We start from the raw sequence: 14722 nt of genomic DNA on the forward strand, positions 1-14722 counted from the left end.
TTCAATTATGGGAATCTATAACCTCAATTGACTTATCTAAACTATTAATATGGACATACAGGTTATAGACTGCTGAAAAAAGTAATCCATGTATGCCTTATATCAGATGCTTTGTTGTTTAGAAATCATCTTTTATCACTTTATGTAAATTAGCTCTTAAAGACTCTGGGGAGGATGTTGCCTGGAAGATATCTCTGCCTCAAGAGCTTATTTTACATGAAGTTGGAGTTACTAGTGTGATGTGTAATGGCCGCTCTCTGCTCTCCTCATCTCACTGCAGAGCTGTGTGTGATTATAACTGACACATCTGCAGGTTACTCTCAGCTTCAGCTTCCATCTCGCAGGCAGACATTGTTGCAATACTATTGCAATACAGAAGAGCTCAGAGAGCTGCAAAAAATGTGTTTGCAAGAAGACAAATTAAATTTCTCCTGTTCTGTGTTATTTACTTGTCTCACACTGGTACCTCTTCCTTTAATTTAACATAAGCTTTGGATTTATCTTCCAGGCAGCATCCTTCTCATAGTCTGGAAGAGGTCATTTATTTAAAGTGATAAAAGATGATTTCTCCAAAAAGGCATCTGATATGAGGCACAAAGGTATCACTCTTTCCCCTTTACCATGACATTACCATAATGAGAAAGTATCCGCCCCCAGCAACAGGAAACTTACCGAAGAAAAAAGGGATGGCACCTCTCCACTTACCCCAGTGTGGTATCCTGTCCCTGGAAGAGGATACCTACAGTCTGGCAGAAAGAAGATACCTGGGGAGATTTCTTCAGGTAATGGTGCGGACCCTGTGATGCCCTGACGGACGGAGGGATTTCCTATAGTTTGTGGCACAACTTTTTTGAGAACCTTTCCTCCTGGAACACCTGTACTGATGCCGGCGGGCCACTTCCTTGTTCAGAAGACAGGGCCAATAGGGGCATGGTGCGCTGAGTCCATGCATTCAAAAATAGGGCTGGATTGATTAAGGGTGCATGTATGGGCCTGGCTGCTTTCGGGTCAGAGATTAGGCCAGGCATGACGTCAGATGCCTAGTGATGTGGGGCACATGAATTCAACAGCTACTTCCAGGTTCGGAAGATGGGACCAGTGAAAAATAATCAAGAACACTGACAGCCATAGATTCTCTCACACCTGCTCACATAAAAAGGAGTAGAAGGTGTGGGTACTTAGCAAGTCACTGTGCAGCTATATGTCAATCATGGAGAATCCAAGGCTGCCTGGTGAGGATGATGATCTGAAACCTGCTCCTGGTGCAGTAGTTCTGGGGTTTAGGATGGGGTGAGTGATTTCTTTTTAAATACATGCTCATTAGTGTTATTACCTGTTTTCAAGATAGGCCCAAGAAAGCAGTGACCAAGACAAAAAAAACAAGGAATGTGCCTTTTGCAGGGAAGTATTGCCAAAATCCTGTAATAAAAAACGTTACTGCTCTTGTATAGAAAAAATTGTAATGGAATTAAAGACAAGGTTAAAAGTACAGTAAAAAGGGAAATTTGTCATACCCGAGGCCCTTCTACTTCCTCAGGCTTGCAGCATACACTGTCAGAGGTTAGCTTGGAGGAAGAAAAAGAGGAGTCCAGTCAATTGATTGATTCAGACAGTTCAGAATCATCATCGTCTGATGTTAAATATGATCAACCATGTTTTCTGGTGGAAGAAAAAGGGAAACAGCTAAAAGTCATCAAGTCCGCTATAGAAGTAGAAACTTCGAAAGTGTGTAGATCGGTGGAAGATTCCATGTTTAGTAACCTGGAGGTGTGCAAACATCGGGTGTTTTCTGTCCATAAGAATTTTTTTTCCCTTATAAAAAAATGGAAGAGACCAGTTCAATGGGTTTCAATTCTTAGTACCCTTAAGAAGAAAATGCTCGTTTGAAGAAGATCTGAGTAGTATTTGGGAAAAATCTCCTGAAAATTGATGCTGCCATTGCCAGAGTTTCCAGAAATGTGTCCCTTCCCTCTAAAGATTTGGGATCTCTGAAAGATCCATTTGATAGGAAAGGAGACACATTCCTCAGGGGAACATGGGAGGCGATGGCCGATTCATTTAAGCCAGTATGGCGGCCACTTGTATGGCCAGATCCATGGTTAAATGGCCTCAAGTGCTGGATTCCCAGATAAGGAACAAATGTCTCAGAAAATAACTTTTAGGAGCAATAACCCCCTTCAACCTAAAAGAGCTGGCCACAGTCAAGAAGGCCTTACAGGCAACCTTGAAATGGAGTACGGAAAAGGACGTGGTAACTACAGTACAGACGAAAAGTTTGGACACACCTTCTCATTTAAAGATTTTTCTGTATTTTCATGACTATGAAAACTGTAAATTCACACTGAAGGCATTAAAACTATGAATTAACACATGTGGAATTATATACTTAACAAAAAAGTGTGAAACAACTGAAAATATGTCTTATAATCTAGGTTCTTCAAAGTAGCCACCTTTTGCTTTGATGACTGCTTTGCACACTCTTGGCATTCTCTTGATGAGCTTCAAGAGGTAGTCACCGGAAATGGTTTTCACTTCACAGGTGTGCCCTGTCAGGTTTAATAAGTGGGATTTCTTGCCTTATAAATGGTGTCGGGACCATGACCCTCTTCCCATTGAAAAAAATAAAGTTGTATCCAAAATGGTCGACTTCAAAATGGCCACCATGGCACCACCCACCTTGAAAAGTTTGCCCCCTCCCATATACTAATGTGCCACAAACAGGAAGTTGATATCACCAACCAGTCCCATTTTATTTTGGTGTATCCATATAAATGGACCACCCTGTATATCCCTGTCCAGGAATCAGGGTTTCTGCATCTACATTATGCTGCTCTCAGATTAGGTGGCAAAAAAAAAATAACGATCGATTCCCTTTTAAGAAGCTAACCATTTGTTTTACTTAATAAAAGATCTTCATTTAAAAACTGCATTTGAGTTTACTTGTGTTATCTTTATCTAAAATGTAAATTTGGTTGGTTATCTGAAACATTTAATTGGACAAACATGCAAAATAATAGGAAATCAGGAAGGGGGCAAACACTTTCACACAACTGTATTTATCAATTTGATCATCTCCTCTTGCTGTATAAGGCCTCTTTCACACTTCAGTCTTTCGGCGTCAGTCAAAAACCGCCATTTTCGTGAAATGGCGGATCCGCCATTTTTTTTTGGCGGATCCGCTATTTTCCCATTGACTTGCATTAGAGACGGATTGTGGCGGATGGCCGTCCGTTTCATCCGCCATGCGACGGATCCGTCGATATTTGGCGGACGTTGTCTAGACATTGACGGACTTTGTAACGTTTTTTGGCGCCGCCGAAAAGGCGGACCGCGGCGGATCCGTCGTGTCCGCCTTTTTTTAGAATGGGCGCCTATGGGCGACGGATCCGTCGCGATCCGCTTTTTGGCGGATCCGTCGCCTCAATCCGCTTTTTTTGATTGAGCATGCTCCAAAAAGTGGATACTTTGCCCAGACAACCCAAAAACTATATAAAGAGGACAGGTCATTCCCAAATGTACCAGCCAGCAAGACAGACCCTTCAATGCAAGAGAGACCCAGCCAGACCCTGCCAGCAAGACCTTGCCAGCCAGCCAGAGAGGCCCTGCCAGCTAGCCAGAGAGGCCCTGCCAGCCAGAGAGGCCCTGCCAGCCAGAGACACACTGCCAGACCCTGCAAGCAAGACCTTGCCAGCCAGGCCCTGCCAGCCAGAGACACACTGCCAGACCCTGCAAGCAAGACCTTGCCAGCCAGGCCCTGCCAGCCAGCCAGAGAGGCCCTGCCAGCCAGCCAGAGAGGCCGTGCCAGCCAGACCCTGCCTGAGACAGCCATGTGAGTACTGACATCCAGCGTGCATGTGTGTGTGTGTGTGTGTGTGTGTGTGCGCATTTGTGTATGACGTACTGAGTACAGCAAGAGCTTTTAAAACCTGAATCCAACCTGAGGCCTGCCGTCGTCCTGCAACAGCCAGTGCCCTGCTACAGTCCAGATCCACCCCGAGGCCTGCCACTGTGAATATATCAAGCTCCAGCTGGAGGACTGATGGCCGTGTGTGTGTGTATTTTTGTACTGCTGTGTGCTTTTGTATGTATGTGTTCATGTGCCTGCACCTTATTATGCCTTCGTCAATATTACGCCTGTTCATGTGTTATGCTTGCGTTATGACTCTGCTTGCAGGTATGTTTGTGTGCATCTTGTTGGTTGCATGTGCATTTGTCAATGCCATATTGGTTAATGTTGATTTTTGATGTATTTACTAAAGGTACCGTCACACGCTGCAGCGATACCGACAACGATCCGGATCGCTGCAGCGTCGCTGTTTGGTTGCTGGAGAGCTGTCACACAGACAGCTCTCCAGCGACCAACGATGCCGGTAACCAGAGTAAACATCGGGTTACTAACTGCAGAGCCGCGCTTAGTAACCCGATGTTTACCCTGGTTACCAGTGTAAAAGTAAAAAAAAAAAGGTAAATTCCGCTGTCTGTCCCCGTGCTGTGCTTCTCTGCATTGTAAGCGCCAGCCAGCCGTAAAGCAGAGCACAGCGGTGACGTCACCACTCTGCTTTCCGGCCGCTGTGCTTACACAGGGCAGAGAAGCAGAGTGCCGAGGGACAGACAGAAGGTGGCTGTGTGTGTGTGCGTGCGTGCGTGCGTGTGCCTGCCTGCCCTGTTTATATGTTTTTCATACTATGCTGGTATTTTGAATAGCTGTGGTGTAAAATTTGTTTTGTGTGTGTGTATAAATGATGTGTGATGTGTTCTGCATCTTTGTTGTTTTCCATAATATACTTGTATTTCAAATAAAGAGCAGTGTAGCTCCTACTGTACCCTAAAAAAAAGAAAATTTAAAAAAATATAGTAATAAAAATTTCACAAAACTGTCAGTAGTCTCATTTCAAGATAAATGTAATATTGGGTAAACATGCAGTAAAGGTTATATATACAAATGTGTAATGCAAATCTTTGCTATAGAATATGTTATCTGGTTTTAGAAAATACAAACTGTAGGGTAATCATAATTAACAATTTTGGGGATTGGTATTTTAATTTCGAATGAGGAACATTTTTTATAAGGTTAAACTTTGTTTAGGTGGGTTTTACCAGCATGCGCATTGCGCATATCAAGTTCTAAGTAGTTTTGGTGTTGTTTTAAAGGGATTTTTTGGGGTTTTTTTTTGTGGGGAAAAAGGAGGTAGAGGGTTTGGCAGCTTGTGCATCAAGTTTGACGGTAGAATTTTTTTTTTCTTTTGTGGTGGGGGAAATCAAAAATAAGTTGGCACTGTAGGTACTGTAGTAGGTACTGAGCCAAGACGTACACAAGCAGGCTCCCCATTTTTTTTTGTAAAGTTTTTAAATCACCAAGGTTATGGCAATAGTAACAATAACAGTGTTTAAAGGGTACCGTTGCAAAACATACAATGCTGCATTAAAGTACAAAGATTTTGTAAGCAAACAAAAAATGGTATTTTTACAAGTGTAAAAAGAAAAATTTTTTTACACCATTTCATACTGCCAGTCAACTGATCCTGCAGGAGACATGAAGTAGTCTGCAAAACTGTCCCGCATTCTGGAGACTGCTACTGGACTGCGAAAAGTGGGGTTTTGGTAATCCCGTAAGGTGCTTTCAGAAACATTATCCTCCAGGGAAACTTGTTCTTTTGATAAAACAAAATTGTGCAGGACAACGCACGCTTTGACCACATCATCGACAGTTTCAGTCTGCAGTTTAATTGCAGTTAGCAGGACTCTCCATTTGGCAGTTAAGATGCCAAAAGCACATTCCACTACTCTTCGTGCTCTGGTTAAGCGGTAATTGTAAATTTTCTTCCTCTGGGTCAGTCCACTACTTCCAAAGGGTTTCAGCAAGTGTGGGGAAAGCTGGAAGGCATCATCTCCAACACAAACAAATGGTAATGGTGGACTAGTGGTTCCAGGGAGAGGTCTAGGGGGCGGAAAATCAAATGTCTCTCCATATAAACGGCGCCCCATTGGTGAATTTTTAAAGATTTGTGAATCATTTGCGCGTCCATACGCACCGATATCAACAGCGATGAACTTGCATTGTGCATCGGCTATGGCCATCAACACAATAGAGAAGTACTTCTTATAGTTATAAAACTGTGATCCAGAGCCTGAAGGTTTGACGATCCGTATGTGCTTTCCATCAACTGCTCCAACACAATTTGGAAACTGGCAAATTTGATGAAAATTTTGGGCGATCTCCAGCCACCTCTCCTGTGATGGCTCTGGGATGTATTCCACTTGTAGGCACTCCCACAATGCCCGGCAGGTATCTCTGATGATCCCCGAGATGGTGGATATCCCAAGTCGATACTGAAAATGGAGGGATGAGAACGACTCTCCAGTTGCAAGGAATCTGTTAACAAAACGAAAAGACAATAATTAATAAAAAAATTCAAAAAACAACATTACAGTTATAAGTCTGATGAATGAGAATCATTTAAAAAAAAAAATTACTTACCGAATAGTCACCATGAGACGCACTGCTGGTGATATTGAGAATCGCATCTGGGTGTCTCGTCTACGTATACAGTCTTCCACATAGCCTAATAAAAACTCGAAATTTTCAGCTCTCATCCTCACATAATTGAAGAACTTTTGAGGGTTTTCCCTTAGTTCCATGTAAAGCGTGGAATAAACACCACGGGTCATACGTTGTGCTGTGATGGGATGGATCCACAGCCTTCTCTTCCGCCGCTGCCGTAGGATGCGCAGTCTTTGTTCCTCCCTCTCTCGAACGCTGACTGCCAACTGATTTGCCTCAAAAGTAAAATCCGCATAGATCTTTGCAATGTTCGCCAGGACTCCTTCCATTTCTGCCACTTTCTCTACAACCTTTCAAAGATGTGGTGTAAATACACGCTATATATAGTTTTGCAGTAGTATCCAGTAGCCAATCACATTGAAATCCTCCCCTTTTAAAAAACGGATCCGTCAAAAAACGGTTACAACGGATGTAAAAACGGTCGCAACGGTTCTAACGGATCCGTTTTTTAAACGGATCGGGGCAGCTGATCCGTCAAAAAAACGGATCCGTTAGAACCGTTTTTCCACCAAATTTGACGGATCCGTCGATCCGCCACGATGTCGGACCTAACTGACGCCACACAACTGAAGTGTGAAAGAACTCTAACATGATGCCTATTGATCGGATTGCATTATCAATGTGACATGTTCCATAAAGGAGCAATATGTACGTTATGCTAAGTCACTGCTCTGTTTAAAACAAAAATTCTTACAAAACTATTTACTGTTAAAAGATTCAGAGATTACATATCTGGAGAACTGCCAAAATTGAGCATGGAAGCTACGTTTTCTTAGCTATGTCACACTAATGTCTACATTTCATTGCATTCTCTTATATATTTAAAACTCATTTTGCTACCTTATGAAACCAAGAACATATTTGCATTTATCATCATCTTTTGTCATCTTCGTTCTATACTCATAAAAGCATCATCTATGAGTGTTGATATAGCTAAAAAAAAAACAGAATAATGCTGTATACCGATATAACACAGTAAGTTAGCCATCATAATTAGGGGAAATCTAAAAGGATATATCACAGTATAAAAGCAGGCAGTTTGCATATAAAAGCACTTTTATTTCCACAAGTGGAGTTTGCAAAGTATAAAGTGTAACTAGCACAATTATTATTTTTTATTGTTATCACTGTTTTTTGGTCAAGGGCTCACTATATATACCGTATTTTTCGCTTTACAAGATGCACCTGATTATAGGATGCACCCCCAAATTTGGTAAAGAAAAAGAGAAAAAAATATTTTTTTATGTTAAATGGTGGTCTGTCTTATAATGCCAGTGTCCGTCTCACAAATCATATGTCCCTCATCCTGGTATCTATATAACACCCATCCTTGTGCTGGCACATGCCCCCCTGTGCTGCTGGCAGACACATGCCCCTCTAGGTCACTATATGCTCTCCTGTGCTGCTGGCAGACACATGCCCCTCTAGGTCACTATATGCCCTCCTGTGCTGCTGGCAGACACATGCCCCCCTAGGTCACTATATGCCCCCTGTGCTGCTGGCATGCACTTGCCCCCCCCGGGTCACTATATGCCCCACTGTGCTGGCAGGCACATGCCCCCCCGGTCACTATATGCCCCCTGTGCTGCTGGCAGACACATGCCCCCCTGGGTGAGTGTTTGTTATTTTATCATGTGCCTGCCAGCAGCATGGGGGGGCATGTCCCTGCCAGCAGCACAGGGGGGCATATAAGAGTATAAGAGGTTGCCATATCCATGATGGGAGGGGGGAGATGCAGCACATATAATATTCCCTGCTCCCCTGTGAATCAACTTGCCCAGCTTCAGTGTCAGTGATGGACAGCGGGTGCAGTGAATATTACATGAGGCTAATAAGCGGGAGCATGAGACCTCCTGTTGTCTCAGCAGCTGGCAGGCAGCCCACCCCAGCCTCCTGACACCACTTCAGAGCTGCCCCTCTCCTCTACAGCACAGCACACAGATTCAGATTATAAGATACACCCCCCACTTTCCCCCAAAAGTTGGGGGAACAAAAGTGTGTCTTATAATCTGAGAAATATGGTATATTTATACATATATATATATATATATATATATGTATATATATATCTCTAATATATAAAGCTGAATGTGTGTATGTGTGTATGTGTGTATGTATGTGTGTATGTATGTATGTATGTGTGTATGTCCGGGATTGGCATCTGCACCGTCGCAGCTACAGCCACAAAATTTTGCACAGTCACACGTCTGGACCCCAAGAGCGTCATAGGCTATGCTGTGAGGCGAAATTTTAACCCCGCACATTCCAATTCACCAAACAATTTTGCCCCTATCTACATAATGGGGAAAAAGTGAAAGGAAAAGTGTTGGAGGCGTCGCAGCTACAGCCACAAAATTTTGCACAGTCACACGTCTGGATCCTAAGAGCGTCATAGGCTATGTTGTGAGGTGAAATTTTAACCCCGCGCTTTCCAATTCAAACAATTTTGCCCCTATCTACATAATGGGGAAAAAGTGAAAGAAAAAGTGTTGGAGGCAAATTGACAGCTGCCAGATGTGAACAAGGGGGACTTAAAGAGTGAGAGCGATGGCGCCAAAGAGTATATACCGTACAGTTGCTAAGGTGGGGCCCCGACATGGGATACTCACCACACACGGGGATATGAGCACACACACAAAAGGCGCCACAAACTACCACGTGCTTGAACACATATACCACCCTCAGAACACATTTCACCACACATACACCAACCTCGCCACATAAAAGTCGAAACACAAAAGTCGCCGCTCAAAACTCGCCACGCGCAAAATTCGCCACATGCTAAACTAGGCTCACGCAATACTCGCCACACGTGCAAAACTCACCCCATGGAAAACTCGCCACACGCAAAACTTGCACACGCGGAAAATTTGCCACATGCACAAAAGTTGCAACACATGCAAAAGTTGCCTCACACAAAACTCAAAATGCACCACACAAAACTCGCCATGTGCAAAACTCGCCATGCGCAAAACTTGCTGCACACAACTTGCTACACTAACCTGTCACATGCAACTCGACACACAAAAAGTTGCTACACGCATGTCGCCACACAAAACTCATCTCACAAAAGTCACTACATGCATGTCGCCACATGCAACTCAACACACACAACTTGACACATGAAACTCGCCCTAAAACACACACAAGTCTGATATTATCCTTCAAAAATAAAAATCTGATTAATAAGCAGACAAACTACAAGGGCAACAAATGTACCATATAGGAAATATGGCAGCTGTCAGTCACATGACCTGTCTATTATGTGTATGTGTGAGCTAATATATTCTGCCAGGGGGGAGGGCTCCCTGTTGGCTGGGGATTTATCAGGCTGCCAATTTAGCTTACAAATACTGAGGTAAAAATACTGATCAAATAACGTGTGAACGCGGTCTAATACAGGAGGAGATGACACACAGATATATACTACATAAAGGAGGAGATGACACACAGGTATATACTATATACAGGAGGAGATGACACACAGGTATATACTATATACAGAAGAGATGACACACAGGTATATACTATATACAGGAGGAGATGACTTACAGGTATACACAGGAGGAGATGACACACGTATATACTATATACAGGAGGAGATGACATACAGGTATATACTATATACAGGAGGAGATGACACACAGGTATATACTATATACAGGAGGAGATGACACACACATATATACTATATACAGGGGAGATGACACACAGGTACAGTGGGACAAAAAAGTATTTAGTCAGTCAGCAATAGTGCAAGTTCCACCACTTAAAAAGATGAGAGGCGTCTGTAATTTACATCATAGGTAGACCTCAACTATGGGAGACAAACTGAGAAAAAAAAATCCAGAAAATCACATTGTCTGTTTTTTTAACATTTTATTTGCATATTATGGTGGAAAATAAGTATTTGGTCAGAAACAAAATTTCATCTCAATACTTTGTAATATATCCTTTGTTGGCAATGACAGAGGTCAAACGTTTTCTGTAAGTCTTCACAAGGTTGCCACACACTGTTGTTGGTATGTTGGCCCATTCCTCCATGCAGATCTCCTCTAGAGCAGTGATGTTTTTGGCTTTTCACTTGGCAACACGGACTTTCAACTCCCTCCAAAGGTTTTCTATAGGGTTGAGATCTGGAGACTGGCTAGGCCACTCCAGGACCTTGAAATGCTTCTTACGAAGCCACTCCTTCGTTGCCCTGGTGGTGTGCTTTGGATCATTGTCATGTTGAAAGACCCAGCCACGTTTCATCTTCAATGCCCTTGCTGATGGAAGGAGGTTTGCACTCAAAATCTCACGATACATGGCCCCATTCATTCTTTCATGTACCCGGATCAGTCATCCTCGCCCCTTTGCAGAGAAACAGCCCCAAAGCATGATGTTTCCACCACCATGCTTTACAGTAGGTATGGTGTTTGATGGATGCAACTCAGTATTCTTTTTCCTCCAAACACGACAAGTTGTGTTTCTACCAAACAATTCCAGTTTGGTTTCATCAGACCATAGGACATTCTCCCAAAACTCCTCTGGATCATCCAAATGCTCTCTAGCAAACTTCAGACGAGCCCGGACATGTACTGGCTTAAGCAGTGGGACACGTCTGGCACTGCAGGATCTGAGTCCATGGTGGCGTAGTGTGTTACTTATGGTAGGCCTTGTTACATTGGTCCCAGCTCTCTGCAGTTCATTCACTAGGTCCCCCCGCGTGGTTCTGGGATTTTTGCTCACCGTTCTTGTGATCATTCTGACCCCACGGGGTGGGATTTTGCGTGGAGCCCCAGATCGAGGGAGATTATCAGTGGTCTTGTATGTCTTCCATTTTCTAATTATTGCTCCCACTGTTGATTTCTTCACTCCAAGCTGGTTGGCTATTGCAGATTCAGTCTTCCCAGCCTGGTGCAGGGCTACAATTTTGTTTCTGGTGTCCTTTGACAGCTCTTTGGTCTTCACCATAGTGGAGTTTGGAGTCAGACTGTTTGAGGGTGTGCACAGGTGTCTTTTTATACTGATAACAAGTTTAAACAGGTGCCATTACTGCAGGTAATGAGTGGAGGAAAGAGGAGACTCTTAAAGAAGAAGTTACAGGTCTGTGAGAGCCAGAAATCTTGATTGTTTGTTTCTGACCAAATACTTATTTTCCACCATAATATGCAAATAAAATGTTAAAAAAACAGACAATGTGATTTTCTGGATTTTTTTTTCTCAGTTTGTCTCCCATAGTTGAGGTCTACCTATGATGTAAATTACAGACGCCTCTCATCTTTTTAAGTGGTGGAACTTGCACTATTGCTGACTGACTAAATACTTTTTTGCCCCACTGTATATACTATATACAGGAGGAGATGACATGCAGGTAAATACTATATACAGGAGGAGATGACAACCTGGTATATACTATATACAGGGGAGATGACATACAGGTACATACTATACACAAGGGCGATAACACAGGTATATACTATATACAGGGGAGATGACACACAGGTATATACTCTATACTGGTGGAGATGACACACAGGTATATACTATATACAGGAGCAGATGATACACAGGTATATACTATATACAGGAGGAGATGACTTACAGGTACATACTATATACAGGAGGAGATGACACGTATATACTACATACAGGAGGAGATGACATACAGGTATATACTATATAAAAGAGGAGATGGCACATAGGTATATAGAGGAGGAGATGACATACAGCAGGTATATAATATATACAGGGGAGATGACATACAGGTATATACTATATACAGGAGATGACATACAGGTATATACTATATATAGGAGATGACATACAGGTATATAGTATATACAGAAGAGATGACATACAGGTATATAATATATACAGGAGGAGATGACACATGGGTATATACAATATACAGGAGGAGATGACATACAGCAGGTATATACTATTTACAGGGGAGATGACATACAGGTATATACTATATACAAGAGAAGACATACAGGTGTATACTATATATAAGGGAGATGACAAACATGTATATACTGAGGTGAAAATGAGGCGTGTGAGGTGAAAATGAAAAGGTGTGAGTGCAAAATGAGAGGAGTGAGGGAAAATAGTGGAGTGATTGGAAAATGACAGATGTGAGGTCGAAATGACAAGTGTTAGGGGGGAATGAGAGGAGTGAGGGGGAAAATAAGAGGAGTGAGGGGGAAAATGAGAGGTATAAGGGAGAAAATGAGAGGTGTAAGGGAGAAAATGAGAGGCATGATGAGAAAATAAGAGACGTGAGGTGCTATAACTAACCACAGATATTTACTATGCCCAGGCAACGCCGGGCTCTTCAGCTAGTATATATATATATATACATATATATATATATATATATATATACACACAAGACGCGTTCATTAAAGATTTCCCCTGACCCACTTCCTGTCCTTCTCTACATAGGTGTCACCTAGGGACACACACTTCTCCCATCTCTTTAAGCAACGGTACTCACCTCGCTTGTAGAAGTCAACAGGAAGCTCTGAAAGCCTCATCTTGACTTTGGAAATGAGAGTCTCATCATATGGAAAATGTTTGCGCTTCAAAAATAACTTAATTGTTGGAAAGAGGTGGAAGTCCGATGGTGCGAGGTTGGGTGAATAAGGGGGATGCAGTAGAATTTCAAAGCCACAGTACTATGCTTCAATTTGGGCAACATGTGAGTTGTGAACTGGTGCATTGTCTTGCAGAAAGCGGCCACCTTTGGTGAGCATGCCACGTCTCTTGGTTGTGATGGCTTTCCGCAATTTCCGTAGCAGTGAAGCATAGTATGCCCCAGTGATCACGGCACCCTTTATTAGGAAATCCATCAATACTACTCCGCTGGTCCCAAAATACGGTGAGCATGACCTTGACTGCTGAGTGTTGGGCCTTCCTTGGGGGCGATGAGTCATGATGCTTCCATTGCATCGACTGGAGTTCAGTCTCAGGATCATAGTGATGGACCCAGCGTTCATCTTGTGTGATCAGTCTGTTGAAAAAGTCCTCCTGGTTTCCATGGCACATCGTCAATAGAGCCTGAGAACATTCGACTCGTTCCTGCTTCTGAAAAGGTGTGAGCAGCCGAGGAACCCAGCGAGTGGATACCATATGCATGTAAAGATGGTCTTAGATGATTTTTTCCATGGACCCCACATTAATCTTGACATTTTGGGCTAGATGGTGAATGGCTGCGCAGCAGGTTTCCAAAATGGTGACCTCCACTTGCTGAATGGTGTGTTCATCAATAGTAGATTGGGGTTGCCCTGGAATTGGAGCTGTTTGCACTAAAGTCTAACCACATTTGAATTGATGATTCCAGTTCTTGACTACATCATATGATAGGGAATCATCATCATAATCCTTTTTCTTCTCATCGAACGTTTCCTTTGGTGAGCGACCTTTCAAGTAAAGGAACTTGATGACTGCTCTGTATTTCACTGGGTCCATTATCAAACCTCACACCACCTGTAAAATCAAGACCATTATCAGTTTTGAGTTATAATTTGGCACGTAACCTATAGAGACTTATATCATTACACATGTTCAGTTTCAGCGTCCTGTGAAAAATAGAAGTGGTTCAGGGAAAACTTTAATGAACGCCCCTAATATATATACAGCTCTGGCAAAAATTAAGAGACAACTGCAAAATTTTCAATTTGCCTGTTTTTTCTCTTTATAGGTATATTTTTGAGTAAAATGTAAATTGCTCTTTTATTCTATAGACTGCTGACAACAAGTCTTTGAATTTCCAAGCAATACATTTTGTATTTGTTTTCAGAAAATGAGAAATGTTCAAAATAAAAAAAAAATGCATTGCTTGCAGATCACAAATAATGCTAAGAAAACAAGTTCAGGATCATTTAGAAACAACAATACATTTAATGTTTTAACTCAGGAAGAGTTCAGAAATGAATATTTTGTGGAATAACCATGATTTATAATCACAGCTTTCATGCGACTTGGCATGCTTTCCACCAGTCTTTCATACTGCTTTTGGGTGACCTTATGCCACTCCTGGTACTAAAATTTAAGCAGTTCTTCTTTGTTTGATGGCTTGTGACTATCCATTTTCCTCTTGATTACATTCCAGGGTTTTCAATGGAGTTCAGGTCTGGAGATTGGGCTGGCCCTGACAGGAATTTGATGTGGTGG

At 42.5% G+C, this 14722-nt stretch overlaps 2 protein-coding genes across 11 annotated transcripts in view; both read right to left on the reverse strand.

The window, feature by feature from the left end:
• LOC138681586 (uncharacterized) overlaps positions 1–14722 on the reverse strand; it is a 1359044-nt gene that overhangs the window by 584198 nt on the left and 760124 nt on the right. Inside the window, exon 1 of one of the 10 annotated variants that reach the window (XR_011321939.1) lies at positions 13044–14023. The exons of the other annotated variants lie outside the window; for them this stretch is intronic. The gene's annotated coding sequence lies outside the window, so the exon portion shown is untranslated. Of the gene's footprint in view, positions 1–13043; positions 14024–14722 lie in introns of those variants that run through there. 10 annotated transcript variants of the gene reach the window in all.
• LOC138680581 (uncharacterized) lies at positions 5359–7132 on the reverse strand. Its single transcript, XM_069767928.1, has 2 exons — positions 6479–7132; positions 5359–6373 (listed from the first exon to the last, which is right to left on the reverse strand). The coding sequence occupies exons 1-2, from the start codon at positions 6829–6831 to the stop codon at positions 5491–5493; spliced, it is 1236 nt and encodes a 411-aa protein (XP_069624029.1). The 5' UTR covers positions 6832–7132; the 3' UTR covers positions 5359–5490.

This window comes from Ranitomeya imitator, chromosome 5 (genome assembly GCF_032444005.1).
Source record: "Ranitomeya imitator isolate aRanImi1 chromosome 5, aRanImi1.pri, whole genome shotgun sequence".
NCBI lineage: Eukaryota > Metazoa > Chordata > Amphibia > Anura > Dendrobatidae > Ranitomeya > Ranitomeya imitator.